Genomic DNA, 13266 nt, shown 5'->3' with positions numbered 1-13266 from the left:
ATTGGCTATGTATATGGGGAAACATAACTGAGGGTGTACGAATTGTCTACCTGAGGGGCAATGCCTCCTTTTTGCCCCCATGTATGTTTAAGCAAGATGAATATGTGATTTGTGCTATAGTTACAGAAGGTTCTTACACACCTGTCATTAAAAAAGAAACCAAGGAAGATTATTGCTAATAAATAAAACCAACAAAAGCAATTGAAATCCCATAGTCACTTTAGCAACTTATTACCAACAACATGGACAAATCATTATAAAATGGCTACCCACCTAGCAACACCTGTCTTCTTTTTTCACTTATTTAATATGGACTATGTGTGCACTTAACTACCCAAGACAGCCACTCTCGTTCATACAAAACATGCCCTCGTAGTGACACAGCACACACATATACATACCCACAGAACTCCACACTCATTACATACATTTCTGCTTCTACCCCAACCTCTATGTACTTAACTGATCATGTACCTCTGCATACCAACTTGTGAATAGTTATTTTGTTATTTGTATCACTGTTTCTTATGTTACTTTCTTCTAATTTGATCCTTATGTTACTTTCTTCAATGTCTTCTAATATGAATAATTAGATTTAAACTAGTTTGAGTGCCAGTCTCTTTGGAGAACATTCCAATCCTTGCCACTCCTTGTCATTGCCAAAAATACTGATCTTTTTGATTACATTGATACATGATCACATGTCTCTTATTTCATTTGTGAGAATACTTAGGATAAAAGTTACCAGACTAAACTCACTAAACAGTATTTATGTTGATTTGACCCCCACCCATTTTTTTCATTATGGGTCCAGAAATAAAAGCAGATGTTAATGCTGACACAATGTTGCTGGTAAGACTGATTCCAGACATTGAATAGGTATAACAAATGTTGTTCAAATGTGAATGGAAATGTGTTGCTGTTTGACTTCCTGATACATAGGGTGAGCCGTGTTTGAGAGAAGAAAAACTAAAAAGACTCATACCCAGACTACATATAAATATATATTTGTAAAGGTATCATAATGGTCAATTCACTGTTGATATGCATAACATAATAATATTAAGGCTATAATGCATAAAATAGTAATAAAACATGTCTAGAGTAAATAATAAATCCTGCTCTCCAGATATAATTGTATATCAACATAAATGTAGATTTTGTGTATTCTGTCTCTACATGTCGTCTAACACTAGCAGCACCATTTCACCAAGTAATATTATCAACATTTGTTAATCTCAGAATTTAACTCTAAACTAACAACGAAACGTTTTATATAAAAAAAAAAACGTCTTTCAAATGTATTCTATTTGAAGCCATTCAAAGGACAAAAAATACAATCCCAATTTTCTAATACTGAATGTAGTACGGGGCTAATTACACCACTCTAGTGTTGGAAATGCATCAGTCTACTAATGTTTAAAAAGCTGCACCTTTCATGACAGTAAGACTTTTGCTCGACAATTTACTATATATTTTTTCGATCTCATACTAGGCGATAGTAATTTAGCCTCAAGATTGAATATGGGCCTACGTAATAGCCCACATGTACATAGGATGGGTCCTCTTTCAACGGCTGTCAGCTCCCACTCCGCGTGCTGTTGTCTGTAGGGGATATCGTTTCACTGTTTTCAGCGGAAGGATACAACACCGAATGTAATCGTGGTGCTGAGGCTTTTGCGAAGCAAAAATGTCTGCCTAAGGGAAACTCGCAAGTGACATATAAAGGATATTTTGCTAACTATTCAAGCCTAAACCACTATTTTACTTTCTTTAAGACGTGTTACAGCAAAACGAGGCTCCTACTGCCACACCCGATCGCCCTAGTTGGAATTTTAAACCGGAAAAAAGGTAAAATATTGTAGTTAGTTTGTCAAAAGGTGTCGGACTGAGTGAAAGAAGTTGGGATACAAGAAATACTGGAGCTGGTATGGAGTAAAGGGTTGGCATTTGCTTTACTACATTTACTTGAAAGGGCGTTTTAAATCTGTTGGCCTACAGCATATTGGTATATTTTACTTTTTGTTTTTCATGCTCATGATAGCCTACACTTTCTAAATACTGACACATCAAATTTGTGGATTACCGTTCCCGATTGTAAAGCAACATTGTAGTGTATCATTAGTCGTTAAATATACTTTATACATGTGTATTGATGAACGATCTGGCCTTAAAAGGCAATGTACTCTTATACTATCCACCCAGCAAGAAGAGGTATGGTAAGCCCCCGGAGCCCGGCTCCTCTCTAGGTTTCTTCATAGGGAGTTTTTATTCGCCACTGCCCATCATATTATTTCTTTCTCTTTGGGGTCTTAAGTTTGATGTCTGTGTAAGCACTTTGTGACATTTGTTTATGTAAGAAACGCTTTACTAACTACATGTGATTGACTAGCTAAGTCTATCGTGGAAGACTGTGATCCATCAGATATAGTAGAAAAACGATGCTGCGGGTCCGTGGTGTCACTGCTGTCACGCGCAGATCTTAGCGTTTTCATTTTGCATGCCTTGTAGCCTACCATTCTAAATAGATGGCATTTTCTCACAAATTGCTACTATTGGATTGGGGGATCTAGTATTCAATCCAGATGTCATTTTATAGCCTACTGTGTACAATACCACAAGCTTCCATCAGTTGATGCATGATCTTTGATAAATTAAGTTGCTTTTGCAATGTCAAGGGTCATTGTAATGACTTATTTCGATGCGTTTTGAGGATTATTCTTGGCAATTCCAATCGGAATCTAGAATTAGATTGCACTTTACTGAAGTGTATAAATACTTTTTCATCAAAGCTGGACTTGAGCAAACGATATGTTTCTTTTTAGGTCTAAAGATTGCAACGATGAATCCTCAACAGCGGATTGCCGCTATCGGAACAGACAAGGAATTGAGTGACTTGCTGGATTTTAGCGCGGTAGGACAGTAGGCCTAGACATTTTTATACTGTTTTTTGTTTGTCTGATATTTAGTCCCGTTATTTCTGTATCAGTCAATGTATCTTACAATGAAGAAATGTTTTATGCAAGACAATAATTATTAACAGCTTGTGACCAATGCATGATGCTGCCTATCAAGATGACATTTTTAAATATAGGTCAATATGTGTGTAACTGGCCCAGGGCTTTATAAAGACCATTTCTTCTCTTCTGGTAGATGTTTTCTCCACCTGTAAATAGTGGGAAAAACAGGCCAACCACCCTTGGAAGCAGCCAGTTCAGTGCTCCAGGTAGGATTTCATCCCAGCCATGTCCTCTGTTCTGTTATAGCCATGGTCCTGCCTCTCACTTGTCATTTATTTTGAAAAGCCTAGACTGGCCCAACCTTCATATTCATAATATTACTATTAATTTTTGGCCTCTGCTGTGTGTGTGTGTGTGTGTTGCGCCTGCTCGCACTCCACCACCTGGAAATGTTGTAGACTGACTTCTGTAAAAATGAGGAATGGTTAAACTATATGTATTTCTACGGATGCTTACCTATCAGACAGTATTCATGTACAACAATTGGAGTAAGCGCTGGTTAATAACCCTTCCTTGTGTTTGTGTGATTTATTAATTTATTATCAGTTTTACTACATTAATTTTTGTCAAATTGACCGAGGGAGATTGATTGTGTTTGTTATACATTGTTGTCTAGATGTAGTACCGATGATAAGCCATTTTTGTTTCAGTTATGTAGTAAGTACAACATGGGGTTACTTCCTGTTCATCAAGTAGAGTTTCACATGCATGCATCCATCCCAACTTACTGCTGTGATGTTTGCAATTTTCAGTTAGTTCTTTTGCCTCAGGTCTCTGGAGGCCATCCATGTGGCCTTTACACAATTATCACATAGTCTCAGTGACTAGAGGATGGGATGTAGTGTAGTGTCCTTTCAGCCGGGGGCATTTCTTGTGCAGTGGTTGGCTGTTTAGAATGATTCATCATTCTTCTTTGGTGTAGATACTTATGTTATGGGTTGCCTAAATTCCCTGCTTTTATGTAGATAATTTCTTCTCTGTAAGGGCCCTGGGACATTAATCCAAAGCACATTTTCTCTGATGTGCTTCTAGTGGAAGACAACAATCAAGCATTATGACTTCTCAATAAATGTTTTATGTAAAGCAACAAAGGCTTGCTTTGTCCTTACAAATGACACACTTTTAGTGGAAACTGTATAGTAAGACAAAGGAGGTCAATTCCACGGTAAAAAGATTACTTTGAGATGTATGCCAAACAAATTATATGTATTTACTAGTTTAACATACTATGCAGCTTTATCAATGACTACTTTTAACAATTTACACATACTATTATACAAAAACAAATTTACTTGAACTGTGCTGATTAAAAGTGTCATTCTCACTACCAAACTTTCAAACTTCACATCAAGTACATTTATTTTTGTCCCATTTTCGGTGTAATTTAATAGAAAAATTAGTCATTGTCAGTAGAGTTGTATTGTTTGTTACATTTAAAAATGTTGTTTGGCATAATTGTTTTATCAAATATATATATATATATATATATATATATATACTTACTAATATATATATATATATATATATATATATATATATATATATATATATATATATATATATACATATACTTTGTAGTTTATATATCTTTGCTTGTCGCAGAATCCCCAGTGGGCTCGGGAGAGTAGAAGATTGGGACACACATCCCCCTAAACATACCTGCCAAGCGGTTCTGCTTCTTTTCACTCTTCTTGTAAAACCAGGATTAGGTTGCAGGTGGCTGAAGCTGAAGCTGTATTTATTTATTGACCTTCATTTAACCAAGCAGTTAAATTATGATTCTTATTTTAAATAACAGCCTTGCAATATGCACCGCCATTGGAGCCTCCCTATCACAACACCCTGTTATTGAACCTGGGGTGCAGTGGCACCTCAACACTACAATGTAGTGTGTTATATCTCTGAACCTCTCGGAATATGTTTGGCTTAGATTTCAAATGGAAACATCTGGCTTGGGAACCTGATAAAGTCAGTGCTTGATAGATCCGATAAAGCATTAAGTGTGCACTGTCCATGATCAACTTCCATCCTGTGATGTCAAAAAGATTCCCAACCATCCTTTAATAGCATTCTATCTATAACCCCATTTCCCAAACATTTGGAAATAAAAATAGAATGCGATGATGTGCAAATAATTTAATCCCTATATTTAATTGAAAATAGTACAAAGACAGCATATCAAATGTTGAAAATGTTATTGTTTTAGAATTTATTTTTATTGTTTTAGAAAAAAAAAAATTTTATTTGATGCCAGCAACATGTTTCAAAAAGGTTGAGACAGTCGCATTTTGTTAAATCACCTCTTCTTTTGACAATACTCTATATGCATATTGGGAACTAAGGAGACCAATTACTGTTGTTTAGAAAGTGAGTCGTTTTCCCTTTATTTCTTGATATAAGATTTCAAGTTCTCAACAGTTCAGGGTCTCCTTTGTCGTATTTTTTGTTTCAGAAAGCGCCAAATGTTTTCAATGGGTGACAGATCTGGACTGCAGGCTAGTTTTTCACCCGGACTGTTTTACTACGGAGCCATGCTGTTTTAATACGTGCATAATGTGGTGTGGCATTGTCTTGCTGAAATAAGCAAGGTCTGAAAAAGACGTTGTCTGGATGGCAGCATATGTTGCTCCAAAACCTGTATATATTGTTCAGCATTAATGGTGCCTTCACATATGTGCAAGTCACCCATGCCCCCATCTGCACTAATGCACCCCCATACCATCACGGATGCTGGCTTTGAACGGTGCACTGATAAGAAGCCTGATGGTCACCTTACTCTTTAGCCCTGAGGATGTGGCGTCCATGTTTCCCGAAAATAATCTCAAATGTATATTCGTCAAACTACAGTATTCCACTTCGCCTCAATCCATCTAAAATGAGCGTGGGCCCAGAGAAGGTGGTGATGTTTCTGGATGTTGTTTATGTATGGTTTTGTCTTTGCGTGGTTGAGTTTTAACTTGCATTTGTGGATAATGCGATGCACTGTGTTCACAGACAATAGTTTTCAGAAGTGTTCTTGAGCCCATGCAGCCCACTACAGAATCGTGTCTGTTTTTAATGCAGTGCCACCTGAGGGCCCGAAGAGCCCGGCCATCCAATATGGGTTTTCGGCCTTGTCCCTTGCATACCGAGATTTCTGCAGATTCTTTGAATCTTTTAATCATATTGTGTACCGTAAATGATGAGATCCCCAAACTTTTTGCAGTTTTATGTTTTTATGTTATTCTTGAATTGTGGCACTATTTGCCAGTGCAGTCTTTCTTAGAGTGGTGAACCCCTCCCCATCATCACTTCTGACAGGCCCATCCTCCCTGGAATGATCTTTCAATACCCATTCATGTTACTGACCTGTTGCCAAGTTACCTAATTAGTTGTGTGATATTCCACCAGGTTTAGTTTTTTAGCATTACATAACATTGTCAGTCTTTTGATGCCTCTGTCCCAGCTTTATTGAAATGTGTTGCTTGTATCAAATTCAAAGTGAGCATGTATTTTCCAAGAAACATAACATTTTTCAGTTTCAACATTTGATATGTTGTCTTGGTACTATTTTCTTTTGAATATAGGGTTTAAATGATTTGCACATCATTGCATTCCTTTTTTTTTTACAACTTACACAGCGTCCAAACCTTTTTAGGAAACTGGATTGTATGTTGCTGAGGAGGCCTACTTCATCTAATGCATTCATTATGTTTGATTGAAATTCTACTTCAATGACCATACTTTTCATTTAGCCCCACCCATATTGAAATATAAAACAATATTTAGTCGATTTCATTTTCACAGTTCTGAATGTGAGAAGGAGGATTGAACACCATAATCTCTACTGTATGTTTTATAATTTAATATAGCATGGCATTCATGAACATCATGTGACCAGCCACATCATGTGACCAGCCTGATGCACTGGGCATGCACTCTGTGGCTTCAGAAATAGACCAGCTTCAGTGTGGTGCTTTTCGTTTGGAATAGAAAGGAAATGGAGACTGTTAGACTGGGTTTTCCCTACCAAAGCCCATCACCATCTCTGAAATGCCTGGTGGTATTTATTTAGCAAATTAGAAAAATCAAAGACTGAGACATTTGTACAGAGACTTACCTAAAGGATTATTAGGAACACCTGTTCAATTTTTCATTAATGCAATTATCTAATCAACCAATCACATGGCAGTTGCTTCAATGCATTTAGGGGTGTGGTCCTGGTCAAGACAATCTCCTGAACCTTAAACTGAATGTCAGAATGGGAAAGAAAGGTGATTTAAGCAATTTTGAGCGTGGCATGGTTGTTGGTGCCAGACGGGCCGGTCTGAGTATTTCACAATCTGCTCAGTAACTGGGATTTTAATGCACAAACATATCTAGGGTTTACAAAAAATGGTGTGAAAAGGGAAAAACATCCAGTATGGTTTTATTGTTAGTATAGTTTTTCACTGTTAGGATACCTATTACAATTGTGAAAATTGATATGAATTTAGTGTATCATAGCCTCAGAAGCTTGTGCATTCACATTTTAAATGCTTGTTCTGGAATTTATTCTTCAGACTATTAGGAATTATCTTCAAAATGATGTGTTCTGAGACTCTATATACTGTATAAATAATTCTGTAATTGTCCTCAAGTGTAGTGTCTTTTTCAAATGACCACCCCACCTTATCCAGTGCCCAGAAAATAAGTGACAATAAAGGCACTACATATGTGGTTACAATGCAATATATGAGAACATTTTAATACATACATATACATACATAATACATATCTGGATAATAGAATAGTAGTAATACATGCATAATACATATATTTCAGTCTAATAGATGGTTTATTTTATTATATTAATGGTTTATTTTCATATATAAATAGAATAACGTGACTTAATAGGTAGGTCATGAGTGATACTTTTCACATGACAGCAAAATGCAACAAATCTAGCAACAACTTTTCGTAATTTCCATCATTACAGAGGACAATCTTTAAAAATGTCCTTGTATTTAGGACCACAACTTTCTTTAGAATTTACAGTCCATGTCAGGACCTAAGGCTTACCAATTTAAACTTTTGTTAAAATGTTCAGTGCCCCCTAATAGCCTAGGCAGTTCATGTAACATCCACAACAGATCTAATTTTCTTTGTTTCTGCAACATAAAAGTTTTTACAAATCTACATTTTGGGTTACACACTCCCCCCAAGGGGTACTATAAACACACATGAAACGTTGAATTTTATTTGTTCATTCAATGTGTCCTTAAAGTATTTTGTGTGCAAATGTAATATCCATATTGCTTTAATCACCCATGTGCTTGTCATTGACTCACAGTACACTGCAGTTTCCTTTCGTTTTAAGCAAACTTTCAGTTTAAAGTGCTTACTTTAGCCTCTATTCGCCATGGATTATAAAGTAGTTTTATCTTCTGATTTAATTATTAATAAGGTTGTTGAATTATATGTCTGATTCTCATTCATAATTATTACGCAAGAATTTGTGTGTTCAGTCAGACGTCTTAGAACTTGTAGAAGTACCCGGCTTGTATTTTAAAATACTTGCACACACAATCCGCTCAACTGTACAAGGCACAATGTGTGAAGAAGATATAAAAGGTGACAAAACTCTTGAATACAGCTTATCTTCAAAGCATTTTCATAGGATTTGGAATTTTGTATTTCAGTTTTGTTTAAAGCAAATGCTAAGTTGATCTTCTGTTCAACCATACACTTTTTCCTGAAATGGTTTAATTCAAACAGATTAAATATATGTAACCACACGTTGTTTTCAACTGGGGTTCTTAAATACGGACTGAGCTGAATTGTTTCCTTAATTTTTTTTGTTTTTGTTGCTAGTTTTTCACCCATTGACCACCTTGTGTATTTGTGAAATCATTTCAGAACTACTGTTTTACAGAAATGCATGAACAAATTCAAGGCCATTTTAACCCCTTAAAAATGTTGTAATATGGTTGTAGAAATTTGATCAGACCTCATACTGCAGGCTTCAGCTGGATAAACCTCATTTCATGATTTAGGCTTGTGAGTGTATTGCTGAAGGAATCCTTTTCTTCCTGAGGCGTCTGTTTATTTTTAGATAACCTGCCGGCTGCTCTCTGAACCATTGGGCCTTGCTGCGTTTGTGATGCCTTCAGATGGGTACGCTCCTCTGGCAGACTGGGCTTCCCGCCTGCCACTGGAGGGAACATTCAGTGAAAGTTCGGACATTTCTCATTTATGTATCACCTCCCAACTTGGTCACGAAGAATTGTGCTGTTGCCATAGTGATGCAAGTCCTTTGAAGGCAGGTTACTTGGCACAGTGTCTGTCAAGGGGTTAGAGCCTCAAAATTATGTCTTCTGTCACCCAATATATGGTAGCCTAGATTACTATCAGGCTTCTTCTGGACTGTCATTATTTTGAGTGAAGAAAGTTGGGTTTGTACATTTGACTTTGCCCTTTTGATGTAGATTCCATTCATTGTTCAAATAAACATTTGTGCATTTCATGTTGTATGAAGTTGGGATGATGATGAAAAACCAACCTTTATCGTGACCTGTGGTTGCTGGATTTGAGACCGGCGTTTTGTTGGACTGAGGATTTACTGTATCTCTACCGATGCTTCTATAACACCTGCGGCTGAAGTTCAGGTTGTGTTTGATCTCACAAATCCATTAATGTGGACACTATCCTACTGTCAGTTTGACTACAGTCAGACTGAGTACCCTTGACTTAAGATAGCTTATTGGTTCTAGGTGGATGGCTCTTCTTTAGGGATAAAGAGTTGCACTGGTCAACTATGATGCAGGCCTTTAGTTGACACACACATACACACACACATACACACATAGGGGGAGCACATTTGCATTTGCTACCTCCATCCTGACCACTAATTACTGAACCTTCCCTCTGAGGACATTTCTGGGGGACGTGGGAGGAGGAGGGCAGGCCAGTCCTTGTCTAATGAGAGCCCATGGCCATCGCATGCAGCCGGCCTGCCATATGGTGTCAGCAGTGCGTCTGAGAAGTGCGCGGCCCTTCGATTGGGAATAACGGAGCATGGCTTAGTGGGAAGGGATGAGTAATGGCCCCTGTTACCCTGTTTGATCTCCAGGCCCCTGTGGGAGTCCCAGCCTTGGAAAGAGCTTTACAAGGGAACGTTGTAGAGTTACTGAGATGGACTGGCCTTTCCTTGTTTAACCATATATCCTCAGGCTCGGAAAAGGAGGGAGGGATGCCGGCCAGGAGGGAGCGTGGCCCTGTTATTGAATGGAAAAGAGATATTGTGATTATGAACACACAGCTGTATTTGAAGGTATGTTCTGTTTTTCAGTGGCAGCTCAGGTCTTGCACCTGTATTGATATACATGATCCTGTTTGTCCTGACTGTTTGTGTAGGTCTGACTGCGTGGGAACTCTGGCCTGACATGTGCCATCAGATTGCACTGACTATGTGCTGTAAGCACTCCCCTGCAATCTCTGTTTTCTTACATCTCACTTTCTGCCAGCTTGGGTGTTTGTGGTATATTCTCTGGATCAGTCCTATTTGTGTTGAGGTATGATGTTGAAGATGAGAGGTATCAATGTGGGATAAGATGGGAGGAGTGATAGTGTAGCTGGTATGTGAGATAATGTAGGTTGGAGGCCTGGTAATAAAGATAGGAGGTGTAAAAGTAAAGCTTGATAAAAAAAGATGGGATTGATAATGAAGGTGAGAGGCGTGATATTGAAGATGGGTAGTGTGATAGTGAGAATGGGAGAAGTGATAGTGAGAATGGGAGGTGTGATAGTGTGAATTGGAGGTGTGATAGGGAGAATTGGAGGTGTGATAGTGTCAATGGGACGTGTGATAGTGTCAATGGGAGGTGTGATAGTGTCAATGGGAGGTGTGATAGTGTCAATGGGAGGTGTGATAGTGTCAATGGGAGTTGTGATGGTGAGAATGGGAGTCGTGATGGTGAGAATGGGAGTCGTGATGGTGAGATTGGAAGGTGTGATAGTGAGAATGGGAGGTGTGATAGTGTCAATGGGAGGTGTGATAGTGAGAATGGGAGTAGTGATAGTGAGAATGGGAGGTGTGATAGTGAGAATGGGAGGTGTGATAGTGAGAATGGGAGGTCTGATAGTGTGAATTGGAGGTGTGATATGGAGAATGGGAGGTGTGATAGTGGCAATGGGAGGTGTGATAGTGTCAATGGGAGGTGTGATAGTGTCAATGGGAGGTGTGATAGTGTCATTGGGAGTTGTGATGGTGAGAATGGGAGTCGTGATGGTGAGAATGGGAGTCGTGATGGTGAGATTGGGAGGTGTGATAGTGAGAATGGGAGGTGTGATATTGTGAATTGGAGGTGTGATAGGGAGAATGGGAGGTGTGATAGTGAGAATGGGAATGGGAGGTGGTGAGAATGGGAGGTGTGATAGTGAGAATGGGAGGTGTGATAGTGAGAATGCGAGGTGTGATATTGTGAATTGGAGGTGTGATAGGGAGAATGGGAGGTGTGATAGTGAGAATGGGAATGGGAGGTGGTGAGAATGGGAGGTGTGATAGTGAGAATGGGAGGTGTGATAGTGAGAATGGGAGTGGGAGGTGGTGAGAATGGGAAGCGTGATAGTGAGAATGAGAGGTGTTTTTCAGGAGATGTGATAATGAAATTGTCTATTTGGCCATATTGCAGTTCATAAGGACAGTGGGATTTAAATGCAGAGACAGGATTACTCAGTACCAATGATTTGTTCCTGGTTTTAATTTGTCTTTTGAAGGATTTAAAGTCATACATTTAAGATGAAGCAAAGGCTTTTCTAAAAAAAAATATTCACACTACCTGATTTTGTTAGTTATTATGGTAAATATTGTAATGAAGGAGAAGGAGTTTCCCTTTGGTTTTGTTACAAAAAGGGAGTGGAAGAGGCACCATTTACTACAGGGCAATTCCATGATATCAGAAAGACTCAAATTCCTTACTTAATAGTGAAAAACTGTAATTCCCCTACATATTAAACATCAGAAATGGCAAAGCATTTCCAACCTGGTCCTCTGTGGGAATCGAACTCACAACCTCACAAGCTCCCTGCTCTTCTGAATTATCTTCATGTGAATTATCATTATGATTGAATATGGTAATCTTTTTTTGTTACACTATGCTATTAAGCTATTCAATTTGGTTCTGTAATGTAGCACATAATAAATCCATTAACATGTGCTTGCATGTTTGCATATGGAATATCTGCCTTCGTACCAGACTGCCCAGTGTTCAACACAACTCTGTATAACTCAGGAAGATCTAAATAAATACCCCCATGAAACTGATTGAAATCAATGGTTAGGCTAGTACTATGGGTAAAACAGCAAAAGTGGGGGACAACATGTTTACTGATGCCTTGTTTATTGAAACCCTTTTTGCCAGTGCCAGCAGGGCTTTTTTGTAACTCAAGCCTGAGCTCCCAAGATTATGCTGACTCCAATGCTAACTCTGGCATGATAATCAAGGAACTCACAGTACAGTGTGTAGACATTGGGCATTCTAATGCAACTTTTTGTAGCCTGCTTTTCGTAGTGCTTTCAATTCTGATTATTAAAGCAATTTTGTTTTGCCGAATTAAATTTTTTCCCTCCGGACCCCTGTAGACACCCTAAGTGGTTATTAAGATGGATTTGCATGTGTAACCGAGTAAACATACCATCCACTCACGCCACAGCTAGACTGAAATCCTGCCAGTGGGCCTATACAGTTTGTACATAATTTTGTCCTTCTTAAGTTTCTCAATTAAGAACAAATTCGTATTTACAATAATGGCTTGGCAAAGTGTTTGAACGTTGTCAAAGAGTGTGGTCACATGTGATGGGAAGAGGAGGACAGTGACTCTCCCTGGCCCACTGGGGCCAGGCCCACCATTATTGGAGGAGGCTAACTGTTAGCAACATCTCATTAGCATCTGTTGCACGTGCCTTGTGCTCCTGCTTTCCGCAACCCTGTTGATGACTCGTTATTAATTGGGCAACTATCAAGATTGACTGTCTATTTGATATATGTAATATATAAATAAATAAAATTAAACATGCTGATTGTTTATTCAGTTTGATTGTTACAAAAACTGTTAAATGAAGAGGGCACTGGGATTTTGGTATCCTAATAATTGGTATCAGACTTGAAAAATCTTTATCATTACTTGTCACCTCTTCTATTGGCTAGGAATATAATCCCTACCTACAAGTCTAATCATTATTAAGATTAAGAGACATTTATTTCTTACTTGACTGTTATGTCTGAGA

The 13266-nt window shown here is 38.3% G+C and overlaps 1 protein-coding gene across 5 annotated transcripts in view; it reads left to right on the top strand.

The window, feature by feature from the left end:
- Positions 1 to 1601: 1601 nt before the first annotated feature.
- Positions 1602 to 13266, top strand: part of tcf12 (transcription factor 12) — an 89125-nt gene continuing 77460 nt past the window's right edge. For 2 of the 5 annotated variants that reach the window (XM_010880340.3, XM_010880309.3), the window contains exons 1-3: positions 1602 to 1942; positions 2826 to 2914; positions 3154 to 3226. In XM_010880340.3, coding sequence (XP_010878642.2) covers positions 2843 to 2914; positions 3154 to 3226 — 145 coding nt within the window. In that variant the 5' untranslated portion in view covers positions 1602 to 1942; positions 2826 to 2842. Of the gene's footprint in view, positions 1943 to 1963; positions 2330 to 2825; positions 2915 to 3153; positions 3227 to 13266 lie in introns of those variants that run through there. The other 3 variants (XM_010880318.3, XM_010880326.3, XM_010880334.4) reach the window with 3 other exon arrangements.

This window comes from Esox lucius, chromosome 2 (assembly GCF_011004845.1).
Source record: "Esox lucius isolate fEsoLuc1 chromosome 2, fEsoLuc1.pri, whole genome shotgun sequence".
NCBI lineage: Eukaryota > Metazoa > Chordata > Actinopteri > Esociformes > Esocidae > Esox > Esox lucius.
Note: the sequence above shows the minus strand (reverse complement) of the source record. Positions and strands in the feature narration are given on the sequence as shown.